The sequence below is a fragment of the Syngnathoides biaculeatus genome, chromosome 16 (assembly GCF_019802595.1).
Source record: "Syngnathoides biaculeatus isolate LvHL_M chromosome 16, ASM1980259v1, whole genome shotgun sequence".
NCBI lineage: Eukaryota > Metazoa > Chordata > Actinopteri > Syngnathiformes > Syngnathidae > Syngnathoides > Syngnathoides biaculeatus.
This window is the reverse complement of record NC_084655.1, coordinates 19,114,353-19,140,058: the sequence shown is the minus strand read 5'-3', so window position 1 is coordinate 19,140,058 and position 25,706 is coordinate 19,114,353. Positions and strand designations below refer to the sequence as shown.

Genomic DNA, 25,706 nt, shown 5'->3' with positions numbered 1-25,706 from the left:
GAGGGTCGCGGGGGAGCCTATGCCAGGTGTCAACGGGTTGAACTGGTCGCCAGCCAATCGCAGGGCACGTGGAGACAGACAACAGCGGCACTCAAAATCACACCTACGGGCAATTTAGAGTGTCGAATTAATTAATGTTGCACGTTTTTGGGACGTGGGAGGAAACCCACGCAGGCACGGGGAGAACACGCAAACTCCACACAGGCGGGTCTGGGATTGAACCCAGGAACTCGGGACTGTGAGGCCGACGCTAATTAGTTAGCGGGTGAGCTAGCAAGTTAGCATCGGCGCTCACCCAAATCAGCCCATTTAAGACGTGGAATTCATGAATTTGCTGTTGACAACGTCGTCAGATTATCGCGCGCGTGTCAGAGCGAGCGCGTGTGTTTGTGTTTGTTTGCGCGGGTGCGCGTTGCGATGGCGTCATGCGCGCGTCCCCCCCCCCCGCCTCTGGAGCGTGCGCGCGCGTGCACGTGTGTCTGGACGCCCACTTCAGTCAGCAGAAGCAGCAGCAGCAGCGGCGGCGGCGCGAGACGCGCTGCTGGATCCGAGAAAGTGAGACCGCTGCGGGACGCTTTTTTTTTTTTTGGAGACTCCCCATCGCTCGGCGAGTTGACTCGACTTGCACCGGAATCCGGTTGCGTTTTGTTTTTCCCCCGGGTATGGATCTCCCACCGGCGGGGACCGGACGGCGGGTCTCGGCACCGAAACGGTGGTGATTTTGTTGTCACCCGCGAGATCGGAACCGGGCGGCTACGGTTTTCGGAGCGGATTTTTTTTTTTTGCTGTTGTTTTTGCGAAGTTGGCGACCACATGTGAGCGCCGCCGGGGACCAAAAGTTTCACCTCTCCTCCCTCCCATGGGGTAAGTTGCAGAAAACGCGAGTGTGCTTGGAACAAAGGTGAAATTTTGTAACAAAAGTTTGGCGATCGAGTGAAACTTGCAGCGCGGATGTGGCGACCGCTGTCATCGTGTTTAATGGCTACCGCGGATGCGTTAAATATTAAATGGATGCCGATAAGTTGTACGGTGGGCTCGATGCATCATTTGCTGTCTTGTGCATGCACGCACATGGGGGTGGTGTTGGGGTGGAGGGGGGGGGGGGGTCCTTAAAGCCGTTGCTCAGCCTGCTGTGCCCCCCTCCTCCCCACTTGCTATGACCCCCTCCAACGTTGTTGAGGCTTGCTCATCCGTCACTCTAAAGAAGGCATTGTATTGAAAGGATGTATTAATAAGACAAAAGCCTCCATTATCACCCCCCCCCCACCCGCGCGCCTTACCCCCAAACGCTCCGGCTAAATCTCTTGGGTCAGAGATGGTCTTCCCAGAGAAATGGCGACTCTCAGCTCAAACAATGGCAGATTTAACACACTCCTGTTGCTGAAAGTGCACACAAAGACCGGCACTACTTTGGAAAAAAAACAAACAAAAACCAAAAAAAACTCAAAACTGGTGCAGGTTGTTGAGAAGAAGAAGAAGAAAAAAAATAAAAAAGGTGTGAGCAGCACTTCAGCTCAAAGCGCCAAATCACTGCGAGATAAGACGACAAGGCGGAGGAAATGATGTTTATTGCCCAGATAACAGCCCTGATCCATCATTCGCTTTTGCCGCGGTAGGGAGAGCACAAGCGGGCGTCCCGGCCCGGGCGACGGTGCCCTTCCGCCACGGCGGCAAAACGAAGCGGCTCGGGTGAGACGGCGAAAAGGCCGTCGCGATGACAATCGAGGAGGAAGCACTTGGCCAGCGTCAGGGGAGGCCTTATCAAGTGTCGAAGGATCTGTCGGCAGGTTCGTTGCTGGGGGTGTCGCGGCAGAGTTTTGGGTCCCGCTTCGTGGCCAATCGACGGGAGTCGAAATGCGTGCGGGATCGGACAGAATTTTTGACCGTCCGGGTAAAATCTACACAAACGTTGCCCATCGGAACTCCAAATGTGATTGTGCCCGAGGCTGAATGCGCAGAAGGACTGTAAATTTGGAATATAAAAGGTACAAAAGGCAGGAACGGACTTTTCCGGTGCCGATCTTAAACTCCGCCCCCTTAGCCATGTCCCACAAAGCTGATTGAACAGAACATGTTTGAAGTGGATTCTCTACCGCGTATTCCAGATTATATTGGGGTATGTTTTTTTTTTTGACAAATGCGTCAGACTTGCCCGAGAGAGTTCTACAGAGAGGTGTCAACTATTTCACGCGAGGATATGTACACGGAATTAAGATTTTGCACGGAGCAGGACGCAATGAAATCAAACTCAGAGAAGATACTTCTCCCTCACTTACCTTCGGACATACAGCCTTGTGTTTGTTGATATTGTTCACATTTAGTTGTCCGCTCGGTCTTCCGTGATTATTAATCCATCGTAGACATTTTGTCAACTGTGTTTCAGGCTTTTTAAAATGAATCAACGGGGCCCCTTGTAACCTAGCCGGATATCTTTCATCACAACTGCACGTTCCCCACGCGCATCCGAGAACCATTTTCTTCATAACATTATCTTTTCCGAGCGCCTGCTACTGACAACCAGCATTGCTCGTGGGGCGTGTCAAGACGATGCGGCCATCTGATTGGCTATTATCGTACGAGTGATTGACAGGTCGCAAAGGTCCATTCTAAGAGGACCCAGTGAGACGTGAATGTGCAGGTATGTCAGCTCGACACTCCAAATTTTGGACCTGCTTTTGGGTCGAAAAGGTCGCGGTATGGTCCCAAGTTGTAAAAGTAAACCCCAAGTTTTGTAGCATGTCATAATCAGGATACTATAAGTACCTGCGACAAGCCAGGATACCGTTAAAGCTCCCAAGTTGTAAAAGTCTCTACGGTATGGTACGAAAGGTACGGTTTCACAAATTGGGCCCAGGTTTTGTAGCCCGAGCCCCGCAAAAGTCAAGTGTGTGAACAGTCAGTTTATGCTACACAGTAACAAAGTGATTTAAAAACTTTTTTTTTTTTGGGAGCGGGCTCACGGCAAAAATGGCAATCAATATCGGAGAAGCCCAGGCCCCGCGTGTTTGCGTCGCGGGGTCTCGCCTGCCTTTTGCGCGCTAACCCGAGACGGGGGATTAGCGTGACAATTGGCGTCACGTAGATCTGTCAAACAAATAAACAGATGTTTCACTGCATGCGTGGATAAATAAATAACAATTGAGCGGTGGGAACTGGATTTGCGAGGGACTTTTTTTTTTTCCTACCGCCTCCCCACCACCACCCCATTTTCTGGAACCGGTCACTGGGGGTGAAGGCGGGGACGGAGAGCCGGTGGGTGGTGTCGATTCCCCCCCCTTCGTAGGACGCTCGGGTTTCAGTCGAGGCCTGGGAGCGGTCCGCGAACGGGACGCAGTGAGATGGCTTTCCTGTATGGGGGGGGGGGCACACGGCAGTTTATGAAGCGGTTTTGAAGGGCAACCAACACCTTAAGTGGATCTGAGGAGGGCTCCACCTGGTCCCTTGAAACGTGACAGATGACAGGAAAACTCTTTGTAGAGTTTTTTTTTTTCTTTCCCGGGTTAGTCTTATGACAGTTCTGACCGGTTTGCCCCCACACTGAGCCTGAAAAACCCATTTTTGGGGGGGTGTGGCAGATGTCGAAAAAAACCAAAAACAAACCTTCTGTTCTCGCAAGTCACAACACAACACCGGCGGCACGTTGCGTTCTGATTAGCAGCTAAGAGCAGGGAGTGTCGCGCATCGGAGAAATATATGACGCCTTGTGGATTTTTTTTTTTTTTTAAGCGTCTTTTATCGATTGGCGCAGCTCAGGCGATCGTCTCGCCGTCCGCACAAGCAATTGCAGAGCGCGGAGGTGTCTCGGTCAATGAAAAATCCATTAACTCCCGTTGCATTCCTTTTCCACTTGAGAGACTTGAGCAAACTATAAGAACTCCCCTCGCACCCCCACCCAACCCCGGACTTCAACACACCGTGACCGGGCAGGCCACGATATCCTCGGCCTCGCTCCTGTCACGTTTCATTCCGGAGGTCCACCCCAGAACGCGCGCGGCCAGACGGTTTTACGCCCAGTCGGCAACACGGAGGCAGCAAGAAAAAATAAAAACGTTTCGGCCTTTCATCCATTTTTTTTTTTTTTTAGGTCTATGAAAACCAGCGTGAAGACGTTCCAAAAAACCGTTGTCAGCGTTTGGGTGTAGACGGGGGAAAACCGACGTTTTTATTGGCTCTTGTCCTCTGCATGACGTGACCACCATCTTCGTCTTACGCGTGCAGATTTGACGGTTTTTGGGTTTATGATATACAAGAATAACTTCACAGGCAGTCTGCGCATACGATTCTGCCGGCTTTTGCTTTTTTTTTTTGGGTCGCTACGCCTTTTCCGAATGTGACTTTCTTCAGGCTTCTGATTGGCTAAAGTGTTGAGTTTTCGGGGACACCTTGAAGCTGCTCTGGCAGTGGATGACCAGGTTTTGTCTTCTTCTTTTTCTTTTTCTTCTCCTTATCTCGTCCTCATGTCCTCCCTCACAACATCCATCAACCTTTTCTTTGGTCTTCCTCTCGCAGAGAAAGGTCAGAAGGAGCTACATTGTGTCTTTGTAGACCTAGAGAAAAAACCTGTGACAGAGTACCAAGAGAGGAACTGTGGTACTGCATGCGCAAGTCCGGTGTGGCGGTGAAATACGTTAGAATAGTTCAGGACATGTATGAGGGCAGCAGAACAGGAGGTGTGCCAGAAGAATTTTTAGGTGGAGGTGGGACTGCACCAGGGATCCGGGCTGAGCCCCTTCCTGTTTACGGTAGTAATGCAGTGCTTTTCAGTTTTCAGTCGAGGTAAATGATTTATGACGTCGGCTTAATCAAGCACCGTCATGTCGTTTTTTTCTGGGCGCCACACATGACGGCAAAAGTCCGAGAGCAGGTACACATAACGATGTTGATCTCCTCCTCCTCTTCTTCCTGCTCCTCGTTCTTCCTCCCACTTGGGAGTCTTTCTCATCCAATCCGCTTTGTTTGCGCAGCTGCAAAACTCAACGGGGTTACCTCCAATCCAGCAGTAAGCCGCGCATCTTTTCTTTGGGTTTTGAATTGTGCAGCCGGTTGGAGCGCTGAGCTCTAAGGATGCGCACCCCCCCCCCTTCCCGTCCCACACACATAACAACCTGTTTTATTTAGCCGGCGTATCCTCCCTTGTTGAAAAACGGCTATTAAGCTTGCCTCCGCTTTCCAGGCTTTTAAAGATGAGGGATTTAACCCTCGGCTCAACGCAATCCGGGTCACGATCCAGGCTAGACTGGATCAGACTGACAAGTGGAAATGGATGCTTAAATATGACGGCGCGCTTCGGGGGGCCTCATCCAGGTCAGAGGCAAGTAGCTGCTCAATTTGAAAAATACAGCTTATAGACGTATGTATCGAGGCGTTATTTCAGCGCCTGCGAGCTCAGAATCCTTCCAAGGTTGCAGAGCGTCTATGTGAGGAATTTTTGTCTATTCGTCCAGAAAAACACATCACGTCGGTACCGCTCAAATTTCTGCCGTCCCAAAGGTGTTGGCATGATCTCGAAGGGGTTTCTTCCAGACCGCACCTCCTGTGAAAATGCCCCCGTCGGCTTTTGTACACACTTGCCGGAACAGAAAACGGACCTTTCCCAAACTTTTCCCGCAAAATTGGACGCATACAACGGTCTAAAACATCCATAAAGATGATGACTTACATACTTGAGCTCTTAGCCAACCCATGACTGATTAATTACTTGATCGAGTTAAAGACCTTATAGCGTGTTTTCAAATCGCTCATAAAAGCGAGCTCTCTGTTTGGCAGGCGGCGGCATGATTTATGGTATTGTTATGAAAATCATGTGCCGGTGACTAATAGTAGATTGTAGCTGTCCAGGAGAAAAGTGTTGACATCACAGAGAGAGATCCGAGACATGGAGAGGTTGTTTTGGTGCTTAAAGAGAACAGCCGTGTTCCCTTCCTAGGCAACCATGTTGACCCCCCCCCCCCAAACTCCATTATGGTGTTCTTTTTTTTAATGCATTTTTGTTTGCATGGGGAGTCTAAGAGGTTCGTCTTTCTGGTGGCGTGCGGATGGACAGGCTCTTTTCCATCAGCGTAGCATCTTATCAGCGGGTGCTAGGCAGCGGCAACAGAAGTCTAGGAAGATGCTATAATGTTCCATTTTGTGTCGTTGTCAAGGCGTCCCCCCCCCCCCAGCCTCCCCCGCGTCTGTCAGAGTTCATGCGGTGAAACAGGCGTGAAAATCGAAGTCACGGCATGGAAACCGTCTCTGAAAATGTCGCGTCACATTTTCCTGTCGCTGCCAAAAAGTTCAAACACGAGAAGGCGTGGAGGTGAAGGTCTGGAGGGGGTGGGGGGGGGACAATAGCGTGGAAAAAAGAGGGTTTGAAGCCATTCATGAATTTGAGCTCATTGTAGAGAAACGAACAAAGAAGGTGGCATCTGAAACGGATGCAGGAGCAGTTCCAAAAAATGGATGAAAAGAAATGGATGAAAAGTGTGCTGATTGTGTGTTGAGAGTAAAAAAATAATGTCCGTATATCCAACGATGCCCAATTTAATCTGTTCCAAGTGTTGAAACAGCTGAAGAACAAATTTATTTACTCTTTCGAACAACTGACTGTCCATGGAAAAAAAAAAAAAAACAACAACTCCGGTTCTTGTCTCACCCTGCGGGAACTGTGCGACATTCTGTCGCCTTGAAGGTCCACTGTCATGAAATGCAAGATTTGTAGTATGTAGTTATGAATGAAAAAATGGCAGCCGGTATGGACCCATCCGTTTTTTTCCACCACAAAATATGATTTGGACGTATGTGGCTTTTTGTCACTGCCGCCACGAAAATCCACTCGAGGGATTTGTTTTTGAGAAGAAGCAGGAAGTGATGTACAGGGCAGTAGCGCACTCAAACGGTCTCGTCTCTTTATACTAGTTTTACCTGCGGGAAGGTAGCTCGTTGTTCCTTCGTGTTAGCCAAAATGCCGGCTCGTTGTATTGCTGGATATTGTTCAAACACTCGGGAGGACGGATTCGCTCTTCATACTTTTACAAAAGACTCAGTTCGTCGTGAAAAATGGATTGCACGGGTGCAAAGGACAAGAGTTTTGTGGGTTCCAATTGACAGGTAGGTGTGTAGGGGGCTACTAAAAAAAATAATAGTTGGGGGGGGCGCGTAACCGTAAATCAGGGGTGCTAAATGTGTTGATGTGCCACCGTGATTGGCGGACGCGGCACCGCCGGGGTGGCTCATCTCCACCACGGCTCTCCGCTCATATTTATTTTTTCGTATGGACATCGACGTTAATAACGTTATATGTATTTTTCATCACAGTATCTATTTTAGAATGTTTATAGGGATGACACTTGACCTTTAAGATTGAAACGTCATGTTTCTTTAGACGAGTGAGAATCTTTTTTTTTTCTTTTTTCATTGTCACGCGTTGGTGCAGAACGAATTGGTCATCTCATGCAAATTCATTTCCGCCCGTCAAACCCGCTCATCAGCTCATCCTACTTATTTATTGCATCCCGTGTGGTCGCTTGACGTTTGAGAAAGCATTTGGATGATAATACCTCTGAAGTGCCACCAATGGAGAAATCTCATCCCTACTCGCTACCCCCCCCCCCAGTATGAGGGATTTTGGACTGGGGGTGGGGGGACTGGTCCAGTCATGTGTGTTACGGCTCCCGAGGCTCTACGATGCCCTTGTTTAAGCGGCTCTTTGTCTCCCGAGCCCCCCGACCCCACACACAAGCAGCGACATCTGCCACAAATAAAGCACCGCAAAACTTCCCGTAGCTGGACTTAAGTGAGGAAGGCAAGTCCACCTCCGTCACCGGACTGACTGAACCACGTTGACACCCTCGGAAGGGACTGTGCCCAAACTGTCAGACTCTGACAAGCGAAAAGGGTAATCCCTAATTAAAAGACGAGACCCCCGTCCCCTTTCTATGAATTGAGGCCACCAATTTTCACCCCCACCCCGCCGCCCTGCCACCACGAATATCTAGACGCATATCGGCGGTTTTAATGAAGCATGTGTTTTGTTTGCGTGGAACAAAGACTAAGAGAGGTTTTGGCGTTAAAGACAAAATGAACAACAAAAAAAGTAGGAAGTTTTTTATTTGTCAGTCGAAGAGGAAGTGATTTTTTTGGGCGGCTGCTGTCATTCAAAGGTTTGGTGACATCAATATAGTCATGCAACCGAAACTTCATACATCTTCCCCGTCAATTTGAAAATGTTTGTTGCTCGGTTTTGATCAACACGATTTTTTACACACTGAACATTGAGACGAGAATAGTTGTTTTGTCTTATAAAGTCATCCAAAAAAAAAATACAACATGCACACCCACTGCGCACTCTTCACTACTTCTTAAACTGCAGTGACCTTTGTTGGGGTACCGTATACGTTTTCGACTCTATTCGCGTTCCGAGTTCCTCTCGGCGTCAGAAACGGCGCGAGCGCGGGGCCTCTCCTCTTCCCCGTTTGAACTTCCCCCTCCGAGGCGCCCGCTCGTCATCTCTCGGCGTGACGACATTGTGAATCTCTGCTGTTTCAAAACCAGATCCTGGCAGTGTCGCACCCCCGCGTGGTTCGGCCCCCACCCCCGGGCCCTTATCACACTTAAGGTGTCGGGACGAACACTTGGTATCGGTGTTGAGCATGCAAAAACATTCAAACATACATCTTTTTGGAAGCAAAAAAGGCGCTTTTAAGTGAGGAATATGTTCAGATATTTTGTATTTTAAAAGAGCCCCCCCCCACACACACACACGGTGGTTTAATTAAATAAAGGCCGCACGATTACACGAGTATGATTCAACATCCTCTTGAAACATGTAAGCACGCATCCTCGTATGGACAACAACTCCTGTTTTCCCCTCAGGAAGAAAAACAACAGCAAGAAAAACGGGCAGGGCAGCTAACAAGAGTGTAAAAAAAAAAAAAAAAATGAAGCCAGTTTACGATTTAAAAAAAAAAAAAAAAAAGAAAAGAAAAAGAAAACTTTTTTCAGATTTGTTGGAACAGTCATTATGATCTGAAAAATATGAGCTGTGGGATAATAAAAAAAACAAACAAACAAACAAAAAGCAGCAGTCTATGGGCCTTTCTCGGGCCTGTAATCTGATACGCCAGAAACCACATCATCTGATGAAAGACAACCTATCAGAGAAAGGAAAGCGTGACTTACGAGGTGCCAATCATTTGTCGCGGACCTCCGAGCACACTCATCGCGGCCGCACCCCTGGAAGGAGAAAAAAAAAAAAAAAAAAGAAGCTTCGAACTTCAAATCGGTAACATTTAGCGTTCCAGTAACCAGAGTGAAGAAATTTCAAAGTGGTTGCCTGTGAGCTCTCGCCGAGTAAAAGTGTCACGGGAGTGTGCTGGGGAGTTCTGGTCTGCGACTCCCGCCCTTATCGCACTTGAAGGTGTCGGAGTGAACACGTTACTTCGAATGTTGCCCCTTATTTGAGCAGTCGGCCGTATTACAACAGGGCTCAACGTTAACTTTCGCAGCTACTTGCCCCATCCGAAAGCCCGCACGCCATAGCTTTCAACAAATATTACATTCTTTTATCGCAACAGTTGATCATCCCTCCATCATATAAAATATTATTATAGGTTTTGTTGTCGTTTATTGCATCCCTGTGACAAAAAAATAATAAAATCACATCTAAATTTAAAAAGAATATGGTAAAAGTTTTGCACCATAACAAATGACTAACAAATAAAAATGACTTTTAACAAATGACTAAAAAATATGGTTAACGGTTGGCACACTAACAAATGACTAACAAATAAAATGAGTAAATAATGACTTCGTCATCGCTTGAGGGCGGGCGGCGTTGCTTTTATCACCGCCGCGCAGAGGTGGATTGGGCTAGGGGGCGGTTTGGCCGTGATCCGCATATCATCTAAGTATGGCTCGAAACGATAGGGTAATATTGCCCCGGTCACTTCACTCGATTGTGTCCGCGGCGGACAGCTTCGGACGGGCTGGCTCATACGTACTATCTGGGGGTCTGTTGTTAGTTAGAAGTGATCCGCATATCATCTAAATACGCCTTGAAACGATACGGTTATATTGCCCCGGTCACTTCACTCGATTGCATCCGCGGCGGACAGCTTCGGACGGGCTGGCTCATACGTACTATCTGGGGGTCTGTTGTTAGTTAGAAGTGATCCGCATATCATCTAAATACGCCTTGAAACGATACGGTTATATTGCCCCGGTCACTTCACTCGATTGTGAGACGTTCTCTTCTCCGAAAAGAGCTTCCGTGTCAGAAGGGGCGTGTTCGTCTCCCACAGTAGGTGGCCGCGGCTTGTTTTCAATGGCGAATGTCCGTGGTGACATCACGGGCAGTAGATGCAGCCAATATGGCGACCACTTGGATTTCGTCAAATGACACTTGCGCAACTTTGCGCGTGGATGACGCGCTCTCTGCTCATTTATTTTTTCGCATAGACATTTAAGTGAATAATTCTATGTGTATTTTTCATTTCAATATCTATTTTAGAATGTTTATAGGGATAACATTTGAGCTTTTAAGATGTTGTTGTTGGCCTCACGTTGTTTTGCAAGATGTCGGCCGGCAATTATTAAAACGATCGACTCGGACACAATAATTTTTTAATAAATGGGGAATAACGATATTTCTGTGAAAATTCCCATTTGCATGGCCGTACAATTACTTTCCCGAAGATGCTTTTCGGGCAAGTCGGGCAATCGGGAACAACACGCAGGTTCCTGGACTGGATCCGTTTGGATTGCAAGTTGACAGAATTGCTGCTTAGATTCTTTTTTACATCAGTTCTCAGCTTTTGTGTGCACAGGAAGACATGTTACTCAGATAAGGATCGTCTCATACGTGCAGGCCGTCACAACCAAAAGACGGAACCGCCGTTATTTTCATTTTATTTGGTAGACTGAACCGGCACCACCGTGCGGGCTCGTGATCCGGTCCGCGCCACCGGAGTCATTCTCATCGTCCCCGGCATCGGTGCAAGCGTTTCAACCCCGCGCATCCACCGCCGGATCAATATTGGCTCGGATGCGGGAAAACGTCAACCGCACGCGTGACGCCTCAGGGTAGAGATGTAGCCAGATTGTGGCTACGCGCCAGCGGGCCGTCCCCGCGCTTCCTGTTGAGGTCATGCACGAAAGGACCTCACTTACTACATGTTCATGTGTGCGGTGTTGGTGTTGTTCAAAGAAGGTCAATCCATGTCATCCTGGGTCCGATTAGCGCTCAAGTGGCTGCGCCGCTGAATTCTTGTCGTGCTTTTTGCGCTGCCGTTCATCTCACTATTATAGCAAACCACAAAGGAACACGGAAGAATATTACTGTATACATCGCGGGATATAAAACTATTAGTATCCAGTTTTCGCACTGTACTTTGTGAAGTTTTTACCGTAATTTCCGGGCTATGGGCGACGTTTCACACGCTTTCAACCTTCGTTTTATGTGGTGATGCGGCTAATTTGTGCATTTTTTTTCTCACGGCCGCAAGTTGGCACTCGAGCGGAAAAAGTAAGAGTGAGAGCAGTGGAATATATGTGCCGAGGAAGTGACTTTTACCAGTCAGGGCCACTGATCTTTAAAAAAAAAAAAAAATAAGACTGGATCGCGCAAACACATCGAGCGGTGTGTTGATTTGTTCAGGCCAGTTGGCCGCCATCTTGGTACTCCTAAAACGTGTGGAGGATATGCTTTACAAGTTGGATTATGGTGGGGGTTTTCTCAAATTTTGACAGGTAGAATTAAAACTAGTCGTGCGAGCTTGGCATTTTTTCAGTTCTGGGAACAGGAAGGATTTTTAATTCGACTTGGTAAGCCAAAAAATAATGCAAAGTGCAAAGGAAAGAGAAATAACACCGTGACTAGCAAGAAACCTTGCATATTAGCTAGAGCCTGATTTTCGTGACATGTTAACTTTTCCCAAAATACACTGTGAAGCACTATCAATATAACATACCAAAAAAAATAAGCATTTTTTTTGTCATAAAAACATAAAATTTTAAGTCAATCAGTTCAATATATTTTTGGAAATAAGGACTTGCAATGGGAAAATACATGCTACACGCATTGTTCATTTGTTGTCTCTGCAACATCCTATTTCAGACAGAAAATTTCAACTTGTTTCCTCGCATTTGAAAATCAAATTCAATTTGCAGAGTTCTGTAATATGAAATTCATCAAAAGTTTCAGAGAAAATGTGTTTTCTTGCTGATCCTTCTTGCAGTTTGGTAAAATATTGACGTCGCTTTTTCGCGAAAAACCGTCAGCCTATGAAGGTGAAGCAGAGAGTGAACAGTGAACAACAACAACCGTAAACAAAACTTTCTTCAAGTCAATTAAGCCCGTTAGAAAATAAAAAAAAAAAAAATTCACAAACAAACTTTAACAGTGTCAAAGTAAATCTTTCTAACTTACCTGTGGAATGTTTTCTCACAGCCACGAAACTGGCAATTAACAGAATTAATCGCTATTGCTGCACAGGTCGGCATGGTTGTTTTGGGAGTATCAAGATGGTGGATGGCGACTTCAGTTTTGGTGGCCAATGAGCCATTCAGTCTTTTTTTTTTTTTTTTTTTTTTAGATCAGTGGTCCGGGCTTGTTAGTACAGCGGCACTAGGGTTAGCATTAGCGCCATTAAACTCTCTGTGTACTGTCTTTCTTTGTAAATATCTCGTGTTTTAATGTCGGTTTCAATCTGGGCACTTGCGGCTTTTACACAGCTAGCTTTAGCGCGGCGCTAGCGTTAGCGCCGTGCTCGAGTTAAACACTTTCTGTGTACCGTCTTTCTTTGTAAATATCTCAATGTGGGAACATGTGGCTTTTACACAGCTGCAGCGTATGTATGTACCAAATGGTATTTCCTTTACAAATATACTGGGTGAGGCTTATAACCAAGTGTGCTCTGTCGGCCGGGAATTCCGGCAATACTGATTTAAAGGGGACTGTAATTTTTTTTTAAATAAATACTGAGGGATTGGTGCCGCCCTGCAACAGCACAGATAAAACCCTACTGATAATAAAAGAGAAGAAAAAAATTTACAATCGACCTGTTTTGTTTCAGAAAGGTCTTAAAAATAAAAGTCACAGCAGCACAGACGTTTTCTTTTCATATGTGTGAAAACTTTGCCATATGTTGCTATAAGATGTTCGTTCCAAACCACAAACGGCTGCGCGGCCACCTAACCACCTCGAGCACATTCAAGGTTTCCCGGAAAACAAAAAAACAAATTTAAAAAAAAAAAAAAAAAAAAACAAGGTAAGGCATCGGTCCTGTCTTGAACAATGAGCTTGTGGAGCTCTTTGTTTAAGAAGAGAAAGTGTGGGAGTTTCAAGCAGGGACAGGTAGCAGGTGGCGCGGCGCTAATTGAAGCTTATCAGATGTTTGAAAGGGTACGTGAGGGGTTGAAAGCAGAAAAAAAAAAAAAAAAAAAAAAAAAAAGCTTGTGTGGCTTTTGTGCAGCTGTCACTGGAGAGCTTCAACTGTTCGGACTTATCAGCTTTCAGCGTGATATTGAAAGTTCGCACGGCGTGCGCCCGGAATGGGCGCCAGGTGACTGTCGGTCACCCGTCCCAACACGCCCGCTCGCTTGGCGCCGTGACGCTTTTCGTCAGCTCTCTCTCTCTCTCTTTTTTCTTCTTTTTTTTTTTTTTTTTTTTTGCCCCAAATGCAGACAACCCGTCACGTTGTTTTGTCTTCGCACGGGCCCACCTGCAAAACCACACGGTGACATGTGTCAAAACAAAACAAAATGTAACAAAAGATTGAGAGGGAGAGAAAAAAAGAGAGAAAGAGAATGCAAGGCACATCTGTATGCATAAGCTGCCCTCTTTAAGCGTAGTTTTGAACGAGGCATTTATTGACATGATCTATTTATATTACGATTGTATCAAACTGCTTGGTCATCTCCTTGTTTTACATATTTCATCACTTTGTAACTCTTCAGTCCTGTCAAACTTTACTTCTGTAGCTCTTAATCACAAAAGAGTCTCAAAGGGCTTCCCAGGCCCGCATTTGCCGCCATCCCCTGATCCAAATCCAATCGAGCAGGGAAAAACTCCCTCCAGACAGACTGTCCGTCAAAACTGAGCAAAAGGCAGTTTTTATCGTAATGTAAACTACAGCTTTAATGACGACGGCTGTCGTGCGTGGGTTCAAACCCGAGGCACTGTCAGGCCTTCCATCCAATGGGCGTGGCACGCCCAAGCGCACTCGGCAGGGAGAGGGCCGAGCCCACGTCGGGGAGAGCCACGGCCGCTTCTGAGGCCGCGTGTGTGTCGGGAGAAACCGGTGCATCAGGTTTCCCCGGCGAACGGTGCCAGCTTAGTGACAGGAGGACTCGCGAGCTGTCTCCACAACACATGTTGAGGAGAGCAGTCAGTCATGTGCTGGCCTGCCTGCCGCAGAACTTCCTAAATTCTCTCTTGCAAGGCATGATGAGGTTTTTTTTTTCCTTTTTATGCAGGCAGTTTCGTGCATAAACCACTTCACGAAGAAAGGAAGTAATATCACGTGATGGCTTGAAAAAAAAATGGCCCACAAAATGCAATAAGAAAGTGTAGAAATGCTGTAATAGTTTAAGCGGAGACAGATTGAAAGAGGAAGTTTTTTTTTTTTTTTTTTAACGCTGATCTGCATGGATAAAAATGGGTGGCTGACAATACTAAATGTACGCGTTCAACATTTATGATCCCAAATCCTCAGCTGAGCCGCATACCATGATTGCGACATTGAATGGAACGAGTCAATTACTGATAATTGCGACACTATTGATCATTTTTCTCCACTGGCTAGCCTAGCGTCTTCTATTTCTTCTTCTTTGTGTTTTCTATCAGTCTGAATGCCCAGAAGCAACATGCTGCCACCCACAGGTCAGTCTTGGCACTACATCAGCCTTCCGGTTTAGGGTAGAAGACTTTTGTGGCTGCAAATGGAGATATGGCGACGACCGTGTGGTGTGCCGTGTCTATCCATCCATCCATTTTCTTTGCCGCTTATCCTCACGGACCCTATCCCAGCTGTCGACGGGCAGGAGGCGGGGTACACCCTGAAGTGGTTGCCAGCCAATCGCAGGGCGCATCGAGAAGGACGATTTAGAGTGTCCAATTAATGTTTCTGGGATGTGGAGGAAATCGGAGTGCCCGGAGAAAACCCACGCAGGCGTGGGTCGGGATCGAACCCGGGTCCTCGGAACTGCGAGGCCAACGCTTTGACCAGCAGATTCACCCCGTGTGTTAATCGTTTCGAGCCAACCACATACGATGAAAGTCGCTGAGCGCACGTGTTTTTTTTCCCCCCTTATATGTCGGCTCGCGCGTTTTAAAAGAACATTCTTTGGAAATCACGCCGTTTACGAGCCTTAACTGGAAGCCGACGGTCACGCGGTGCTGTTCAATCTCGGCTGATTTAATCAGTCCACAGCCGCAGGAACGAGAGCGAATGTGAGCGGGCCTGCTGCAGCTGGCACATGTGCTCAATCTCAGGGCTTCCTTGTTTGTGTCCATTAACAGAGCAAAAAGAGAGACTGATGCAGACTGATTAGAGTCCTCGCAAAAGCGCCGGGCCGCCCGCTCGCAGCTGTTCGGCCCGATTCGGTGCCAGCCTTCCAGATGCATCATCAGGGCCCGACAAAGTCAGCGGCGGCGTTGTGAGCGCCGCGGGCCGCGGTGAGAAGTCCGGCCGCCGCGCTCAAGGGCTTTATTGTTCCTCGTGGACGCTTGAGGGAAAAACACAGCGCCGGTTCTTTGCCGGCATCGCCGTCATGCAGCTGGACTTTGCCCCCTCGTGTGCCCGCATTCAGCGCCGCAAGAATCCTCAGCATATTCTCACAAATTCACCTCTTGCGGTTTTTCTTTCCCTGTGAAAATGTGATTTGCGCTCGCGTTGGTCTACCCCCAAATCCCGGCTGAGCCTTACCAAAAATTGGAATTGGTGTCAAGGAAGTACAGCGGTTCCAGTGGTTTTGCCTAAAAACAATCGTGACTTTCAGTTGAATATCGTTTGAAAAGGAATTCCAAATCATTGAATTCTGTTGGGCAGCACGGTGGGCCAGCTGGAAAAGCGTTGGCCTCACAGTTCTGAGGTCACGGTTTCGATCCCGGACCCAACTTTGCGGAGTTTGCACATTCTCCCCGTTGCCTGCGTGGGTTTTCTCCGGGCGCTCCGGTTTCCTCCCACACCCCAAAAACATGCAACATGAATTGGACACTCTAAATTGCCCGTAGGTGTGATTGTCAGTGTGGCTGTTTGTCTCTATGTGCAACCAGTGTTGACACCTGGGATAGGCTCCAGCACTCCCCTTGACCGTCGTGAGGATAAGCGGCGAAGAAAATGGATGCATGGATGTATTCTTTAGTTAGTAATTAGTCATAGGAATTAAGATTTGTATCAATACAGGCATTTCTAAACATTTTTAGGTTAGGAGACATCACTTGCTTGCATTTTTTTGTTTTCATTTGTTTTATGTTTTGACTATTCAATCCTTATGAACGTACATTTTTCATACGTCACCGGACATTGCTGTTTTTGTGCGTGCGGTCCTTCAGATTCCCGCCATTGTGTCCAGATACCGTTCCACATGGATGCTCGTAGTCTGGCTTCAGCCCCCCCCCGCTCACTCCTCCTTCGTCCCTGCAGAGTTGCGCTCTCACAATCGAGTGGAAATGAGACGCATCAGTGTTAAATTACCGCCGTTGTCGCGGCGCCTTATTTATGACGGCTTCAATCCTCCTCTAGTTCGATCGTCCGTTTTATTGTGAGAAACTTTTTCATTATCTCCCCCCCCCCTCCCCCACAAGATTCATTTGATATATTTCCACGTTTTGTCATCGGAATACTTGCAAATTGCTTTCATGCGCACAACCCTAAAACCCGAACCCGGTTCAAAGTTCACCTGCGTGGATTTCACACCGGCACGCTTGTTTGCCAACCCGACATCGAGTACGTCAAACCTGTATTTGAAATGACGCGTGCATGCGTGGAATGGTGCGTGGGAGGAGTTTAAAAGTCAGTATGTCTGTGCACCCACTGGCCACAACATTAAGTACACCGAGACCCTTGTGATCCCCTCAAAAATTTTCAAATTTAAAAAATACTTATTTTTATGTCCTGGAGCATTTTTATTATTGTGGTTATTTGTGGTATGGATTTAATCTTTCTTTAGCCACAAGAGAGTTTCCATCAATTAATAATCCATCTACCCATCCATCCATTATCTGAGCCACTTATCCTCACGAGTGTCACGCTGGTGCTGGAGCCTATCCCAACTATTTTCAGGCAGGAGGAGGGGTACACCCTGAACTGGTCGCCGGCCAATCGCAGGGCACGTAGAAACAAACAACTGCAGGAACTGTGAGGCAAACTCTCTACCAGTCATCCATCCATCCATTTTCTTAGCCACTTATCCTCACAAGGGTCACAGGGAGTGACAGTGAACTGAGAGGAGCATTAAACTGCTCTAAGCCCATCCGTCCATCCATTTTCTTCACCGCTTATGCTCACGAGGGTCACGGGGAGTGCTGGAGCCTATCCCAGGTATTTTCGGGCAGGAGGTGGGGTACACCCTGAACTGGTCGCCGGCCAATCGCAGGGCACGTAGAAACAAACAACCCCAGTCCTCAGAACTGTGAGGTTGACTCTCTAACCATCCATCCATCCATCCATCCATTTTCTTAGCCGCTTATCCTCCCAAGGGTCACAGGGAGTGACAGTGAACTTGACCTTACTCTCTAACCAGTCATCCATCCGTCCATTTTCTTAGCTGCTTATCCTCACGAGGGTCACGGGAGGGCTGGAGCCTATCCCAGCTGTCAACGGGCAGTAGGCGGGACTCACCCTGAACTGGTTGCCAGCCAATCGCAGGGCACATAAGTGACAAACAGCCGCACTGACAATGACACCTATGGGCAATTTAGAGCATCCAATTCATGTTGCATGTTTTTGGGAGGTGGGAGGAAACCGGAGTACTCGGAGAAAACCCACGCAGGCACGTCGAGAACATGCAAACTCCACACAGGCGGGATTGAACCTGGGACTTCAGAACTGTGAGGCCAAGGCTTTACCAGCTGATCCACCATTCCGCTACCAGTCCTCCAATCAATAGTATTTATTTGTATTTTACGTGAATATTTCTGTTCTAGATGTTCAAAACTGGATTAGTTAGTTACAAAAAAAAAAAAAAAAAAAAAAAGACTTTACTAGGACTATTAATTTGTATGTAGCTTCCGAGATTTTGCACAGGCCCACGAAGGCCGGAATGGTTTTCGCTCCAACAACAACGACTCGTGTTGACAGCAGCGCATTTGTGCCGGGCGTTCGTGGAATGCGTCCTTCAGCCGGCCAGAGGCGTCCTCTTTGTCCAGCTGGCAGCACTCTTCCTCCATCTTGAACTCCATTCATCTACCTGAAGACGAGCTCGCCATCTGAACTCGGGAACGCAATGTCCCGCAGAAAAATAATCTATGTTCCCCCAACGTGCCGTTTCAGGTCTCTTACGAGCTTTATTGCTAAAATGCAAAAAGCAGCAGGAAGCTACGTGTGGGTGGCCAACTAGACGCTGTGAGAAAATTGCTTCTTGTGGGCCGGTTGTTATGTAAATCTGCATAACTGCGACGGGAAAACTTGGCAAAATTTGGGGGAAGAAGCAAAAGCAAAGCAAATTTATTCACCGGGTGAACCATTTAAAACTGACAAATGACAACAACAAAAAGATAAAAAATAAAAGTACAATTCAATACAGCGTACAGTGCAAGAAGTAAATATTGTCCTGGTTGATCAAATTTATCATAATTTACGGCCTACAAACTGCGACTTTTTTCAAACGCTTTCAACCCTGCAGTTTACGCGGTGATGCCGCTAATTTGTGCCGCAAAGGGGCACTCGACCGGAGACTGGTGGAATATATGCGCCGATGAAGTGACCTTTACCGGCCCCGTTAGCGCTGCGCTCGCGTGTTCCTGCCGTGTCTTAGTAATTTTTACTGTTATGTTGTTGGGTTTTTTTTTTACCGGCAAGTGTTAGCGTTAGCAAGGCGCTAGCATTAGCGCAGCACCGCGAGCTTTAAACTTTTTTTTTCTAACGGTCACAAGGGGGCACTGGAGCGGAAAAGGTAAGAATGAGACCGGTGGAATATAGGTGCCGTGGAAGGGACTTTTACCGGCCCTGTTAGCGCTGCGCTTGCGTGTTCCTGCCGTGTCTGTGATTTTTACCGGTATGTTTTTTTTTTTTTAAACCAGCCCTGTTAGTGCGGTACAAATGTTAGCGTTATTGTGGCGCTAGCATTAGCGTTGATGCAGCGGCGCTAGCATTAGTGCGGCACCGCTAGCTTTAAACTTTTTATTTTCTAACGGTCGCAAGAGGGCACTGGACCGGTGGAATATATGTGCCCAGGAAGTGACTTTTACCGGCCCCGTTAGCGCTGCGCTAGCGTGTTGCTGCCGTGTCTCAGTGATATTTATTGGTAAGTTTTATTTTAACCAGCCCTGTTAGCACTAGCGTGAGCGCTAGCATTAAACTCCTTCTGTGTACTGTCTTTGTAAATATCTGGTGTTTCAATGTGGGCACTTGCGGCTTTTACACAGCTGCGGCGTATGTATGTATGTACCAAATGGTATTTCCTTTACAAATGTACTGGGCGAGGCTTCTAACCAGGTGCGCTCCGTAGGTCGGGAATTACTGTAATATCCGTACACAAGCCATGAAAATGTTTTTTTTTTTTTCTGCAATAGGCCACCTTTAAGCACCAGAATTCCTAATTTTGCCTTGGTGTCCACAGGTGACCCACCTCGGGGTCCTGAGACGTGACTGTGGGACAGGCGTTCTCCCACCCGGGCCCTCCTTCCGGGACCTTCCCCCAAGGCGATGTTCACAGCCCCGACGTATTCCCCAGCCCGACCTCGCGGTTTGAATGAATCTTCTCGGTGAAGCCGCCGTGCTGTGCCAGCCCGTCGCCATGAGGAGCAGATACTCGCAGTACTACAACCGGACTCTGATCCCCTCCTACTACGTGTTCGCCAAGAACATGACCATCGAGGAGCTGGACAAGCGCTACGAGGACAAGAAGGTGCTGACGGACCCCAGCATCATCATTGTGGTCCTGTGCACTATCATCATCCTGGAGAACCTGCTGGTGCTCATCGCCGTGTGCCGCAACAAGAAGTTCCACTCGGCCATGTTCTTCTTCATCGGCAACCTGGCCTTCTCCGACCTCTTGGCCGGCTCGGCCTACATCGCCAACATTTTCCTGTCGGGCTCGCGGACCTTCGACCTGGTGCCCGTGCAGTGGTTCATCCGCGAGGGGACGGCGTTCATCGCTCTGGCCGCGTCGGTCTTCAGCCTCCTGGCCATCGCCATCGAGCGCTACATCGCCATCACCAAGGTCAAAGTCTACGGCTCCACCAAGACGTGCCGCATGTTCCTGCTCATCGGAGCCTGCTGGGTGACGTCCATCCTGCTGGGCGGTCTGCCCATCATCGGCTGGAACTGCATCGACAACCTCCCCGAGTGCTCGGCCGTGCTGCCGCTCTACTCCAAGAAGTACATCCTCTTCGTGGTGACCATCTTCAGCCTCATCCTGCTCTCCATCGTCATCCTCTACGTGAGGATCTACTTGATCGTGCGCTCCAGCCACCAGGAAGCCACAAACTCCCCCGCCTACGCCCTCCTGAAAACCGTCACCATCGTGCTGGGCGTCTTCATCATGTGCTGGCTGCCCGCCTTCACCATCCTCCTCCTGGATTCGTCGTGCACCATCCAGTCCTGCCCCGTCCTCTACAAGGCCGACATCTTCTTCGGCTTCGCCACGCTCAACTCGGCGCTCAACCCCGTCATCTACACGCTGCGGAGCAAGGACATGCGCAAGGAGTTCCTGCGCGTGCTTTGCTGCTGGGGCGTGCTGCAGAGCGGGCGGCCCGCCGACCGCTGCATGGTGCCGCTCAAGAGCTCCAGCTCTCTGGAGCACTGCACGCACAAACACGAACACCAGACCACGCCCATCATGCAGGACTGCACCACTTGCGTGTGACGGCGGGGGAAAAAAAAAAACAAAAGAGCGGATGCAATCGTGTGAACTCGCAATCGGATGGCGCCCGTGTCGGGGTGTGAAACCACTTTTTAACACCAAACGAAAACTCCAAATTGGGGGTGCTTTGGAAAATGTGAAACTGTTCATGGGTACTCTGATGAAATCTTGTCTGTGGTCCCCGTCTCCCTGTTAGGCTGGATTTACACTGCATGGTGTGACACAAATATGATTTTTATTTTTTTTTTTGGCGCAATTTGGATTTTAAATGGAATAAATAGACGCTGCGGCACGGTGGTTCGGCTGGTAAACCGTCGGCCTCACAGTTCTGAGGACCCGCGTTCGATCGCGGCCCCGCCTGTGTGGAGTTTGCGTGTTCTCGCCGTGCCTGCGTGGGTTTTCTCCAGGTATTCCGGTTTACTCCCGCATCCCAAAAAACATGCAACATGAATTGGACACTCTAAATTGCCCATAGGTGTGATTGTGAGTGCGACTGTTTCTTTCCATGTAGCCTGCGATTGGCTGGCGACCAGTTGAGGGTGGACCCTGCCTCCTGCCCGTTGACAGCTGGGATAGGCTTCGGCGCTCCCCGCGGCCTTCGTGAGGATCAGCGGCGAAGAATATGGATGGGCTTAGAGCAATTTAATGCTACTCTCGGTTCAAGTTCACTGTCACGCTAATGTGGTGTGTCTCAGGAAAGTGCTCTTAGCTTAATGCTATACACATCCCTCCTTCCCAAAAAACACAATGAGAAAGAGAGAAAATGGATGGATGGATGGATGGATGGATGGATGGATGGTGTTTTTTGGGAAGGAGGGATGTCTATAGCATTAAGCTAAGAGCACTTTCATTTGTGTGACTGTGAACTTGAACTGAGAGTAGCATTAAGCTGCTTTAAGACCATCCATCCGTTTTCTTTGCCGCTAATCCACAGGAGGGGTCGCGGGGAGTGCCGGAGCCTATTCCAGATGTCAACGGGCAGGAGGCGGGGTACACCCTGAATTGGTCGCCAGGCGATCGCAGGGCACCCCCCAAAAAAACACATTTAGACAAATTAGAAAACAGCCGCTGTAAATCTAAAAAGCAAAAGCCTAAACTAGGGGTGTCAAACTCGTTTTTCTCAAGGGCCAGATTGTTGTTCCGGTTTCCCTCAGAGGGCCGTTTATAACTGTGGAACAAAAATATTCAATCATCTCAACATATTTACATCAGGGTATCAGGAATCAAGGGCAGTGTGTTTTCCAACTATTCACGTTTGGTCACACACAAATGCTTTTATTATCTCAACTTTATCATTTATGATGGATTAAAAATTGTAAATTTTACAGATTCTCGATTTGGCTTCGCAGGCCACATAAAATCACGTGGTGGCCCAGATCCGGCCCCCGCGGCTTTGACACCATTGAATAATGGCTACATTGGGGTTGTGTTTATCATTAAATAAGAACAACGACAGCGTCCTGCGGAGTGACGCCGCGGTTACCCGCGTTTAAACGAACGCCTCGGAAGCCCAATCCGTGAACGCCACGTAACCTTTTAACGTTTGTATTTATCGATTTATTGTTTCGATTTTTGTCGCCGCTGCCCCGTGTTATTTCTGTGCAATGTGGGAACGCGTGTGTGCAAGAAATTGGAATTGAGCACTTGGAACCTGCGGCGTAAATCCAGCCTTCGAAGCCCCCAAAAAACCAAAAAGACCCGCTCAACACCGCATTTGAAAGTCGTGCGGTTCCGCGCCGTCTTCAACGCAAAGCTCGCAGCGTTGCACTTTTGTAGCTCCCCGACGTCCTCGCGTATTTTTTTATTTTTTTTTACATTTGGGATTTCCTCTGAATTCATGAATGACAAATGACTCTTTGACGATGCTTTGATTGTAACACGAGCCATGTGATTGCTAATTTCTCTGCGTTGTATTGTACTTGATGAAGATATGAACTCGTGTGCGCTTTAAAAAAAAAAAAGAACGTATCCAAAACAAAAAAACGGAAAAAAAAAAGGTGAATACAGGACATAATGGGCCTTCCTATTTATAAAACATTCCACAATGCACGGCATCGGCTAAAAGCAGCGCTATATAATCCCCATATAACCTTACATAAAAACCCTTCTGAGTAACATGAATGCATGGAATTGTAGCTCATTACACGTTTATGATTTATTCCAGCCTTGCATCACTAACCCCCCCCCCTTTTTTTTTTCTATTTTTCCTTGTGCCTCCTTATTTTTTTTTTTTTTTTAAAGCTCGTCTTGTGTATCTTAACGGTTTCCTTTAAGGGAAAGCACATTTCCTCCAGTGATTCGCTTTTAACTGTTTATTTAATTTTTTTTTTTTTTCTGACAGTGTTGTTAGCAACGTCTCTGTTTGCGCCGTCCCCCTCTCGGGGACTTTGGCTGAATGTATGCATGAAGAAGACGAAGGAGAGGTTTCGGGGCGGGGGTCCCGCGGTCGACAGTATTACTGCTCATAGTGGCTCACTGTGAAGTCTTAAAACAAAAGAAAGCGCGTCCCGGTTTCAATTACTCGCCACAAAAAAAGAAAACGTGGGACCAGATCTGGTTTCAAACATACCGAGCGAGCCCGGGAGGTTAGCATCATCCTCATTCTGTACGACTTCCTGCTGCCGTAGGAAGTCCTGTTGTGTGGGTTTATTCACATCGTCCGGTTCCGGTTCAGGATTATACTCCCCTTCTTCCTGTGTGTTTTAGTTTTATGGCAAACAATACCAAAAAAAAAAAAAAAAAAAAAAATTTAAATCCCATTCACTCACACAGCCCAGTAGAAATGGTGAAAAGCACTTTGGCAGCTTTTGTGATGTCTTTTTTTTTTTTTTTTTTTTTAGGCGTCTGCCATGTTGCCTGACTATAAATATATGAATATGTAAGTAAGTATGTACAGTTTATGTGTGTGTTTGTGTATGAAAATGTGTCTCGTGTGCAATAGCCTTTTGTTTGTGTCCTGTAGCACACCGCCTGTGTCCATTTGGTACAATCTGAAACACTAACGTAGGTACATTGTTTTTGGTTTTATTGCATTCCTTTTTTTTAAATGAAAATAAATGAAATACTAAAGAAGTGTTTTCCGGTGACTTAATATATAAGTATAGATCAGGGGTGTCAAACTCATTTTTGTCGCGGGCCACATTTTACGACTGAAACCGTAAAAATCTTTCACCGCCTCTTCAAATTTACATGGGAAATTTATGAATCAGAAATCGAAGAGTAACGGGTTTTTCAACTATTGTTGTTTGCTAACACAAAAATGCTTGTAGTATCTCAACATTATCATTTGATGTGACAATTTGAAAATTTGGCACAGATATGAACGAAAATCACGAAAGTTGATACATATGACTTGCCTTCGCGGGCCACATAAAAATCATGCGGCGGGCCAGATCTGGCCCTCGGGGTCTTGTGTTTGACACCGGCGGCATAGGTGGTACTAACTGACACTCCGTGACCTATCACTAACCAACGCTAAAATCAAAATTTTACTGCCAAACACATTTTTATGGATCATTTTTCTTCAATTAACTTCAGCTGACTTTTGGTGAGAGAAGCGGGGAACACTCTCTACTAGTTGTCAGCCAATCGCCGTGCGCGCGACAAGTCTTCGCAGCAACGGAACAAGCTCCAACAGGGCTTGGGAAAACACAAGCTAGGACACGAAAAGCATGAAATTGGGCCAGAGTGCTTGTCGGTTAATCATGGCTGTCTTACTCAAAAGAATTATTTGGTTCCTCAAAGGGACCGTTTGATGGGAAGCCGGGCAGAGGGTTAAGCAAAGCGAGCGAGATTCGGGGTGTGACCGAGAACGTCTATTTGTAAACCGGCTCGTCTGAGAAACGCTACCCACCCCCCACCCCAGGAGATATTTTTTGGGGGGTCTGGAGGAGACTCGGGCGAGAGTTGACTAACGGCGGTCTCCGGAGACTCGGGCCTGTTTCCTGTCAGACGTCCAGGATTCCTGGGTGGGAACGTTGGCCGAATCGGCCCCGGGAGGCCGCGCTGCCTGGGAAGGCCGCCAGAACTCTCTGCGCAGGCTTTTTTCCTTGGAGGATGTGACCTCACACGCTCCGACCTGGAAGGGGAAGTTGATTGGAAAGCAAATCAGCAGAATGACTTCATGCGCTGTACCATGATTCCATTTTCTTAGCCGCTTATCCTCACGAAGGAGTGCTGGAGCCGATCCCAGCTGTCAACGGGCAGGAGGCGGGGTACACCCTGAACTGGTCGCCAGTCAATCGCAGGGAACATAGAGACAAAGAGCCGCACTCGCAATCACACACCTAGGGGCAATTTAGTGTGCAATTAATGTTGCGTGTTTTTGGGGATGTGGGAGGAAACCCACGCAGGCACAGGGAAAACATGCAAACGCCACACAGCCGGGGGCGGGATTGAACCTGGGTCCTCAGAACAGCTGAGCCACCGTGCCGCCCATCGTGATTATATCAATTTTAAATATTACAACGTGTCAGTTAATGCAAGTTTGCAGATGGATCTCCTGAGGTCACGCCTAAATGGCACAGAAATTATAATGCCACACTGCCACCAGGTGGTGATATTGTGTACTACCTTCAGCAGTGTCGCTTTAAGATAAGTGAAATGCGCCAGTCAGCCTCAGAGGGGAAACTTTTGTTACAGCAGGACAGGCAGCACGTAGAAGTTTTGAAAACAAATAAAGAAAAGGGATATGTGAATGT

The 25,706-nt window shown here is 47.7% G+C and overlaps 1 protein-coding gene across 2 annotated transcripts; it reads left to right on the top strand.

The window, feature by feature from the left end:
- The first annotated feature begins 13 nt into the window (after positions 1-13).
- On the top strand, positions 14-23,582 carry s1pr2 (sphingosine-1-phosphate receptor 2). Of its 2 annotated transcripts, XR_009798939.1 has the most exons (3): positions 14-864; positions 19,762-21,545; positions 21,992-23,582. XR_009798939.1 is itself a non-coding variant. In XM_061847217.1 (2 exons), exon 2 carries the CDS (start codon positions 19,894-19,896, stop codon positions 21,007-21,009), a length of 1,116 nt encoding a protein of 371 aa, XP_061703201.1. In that variant the 5' UTR covers positions 14-864; positions 19,762-19,893; the 3' UTR covers positions 21,010-21,702. The 2 variants fall into 2 exon arrangements, 1 of the variants encoding a protein (XP_061703201.1); XM_061847217.1 differs by lacking the exon at positions 21,992-23,582 and having other exon boundaries at positions 19,762-21,702.
- Positions 23,583-25,706: the final 2,124 nt, after the last annotated feature.

What these genes read in the sequence shown, in the direction of transcription:
- s1pr2 (XM_061847217.1), top strand. Translation starts at nt 19,894, where the DNA reads ATGAATCTTCTCGGTGAAGCCGCCGTGCTGTGCCAGCCCGTCGCCATG.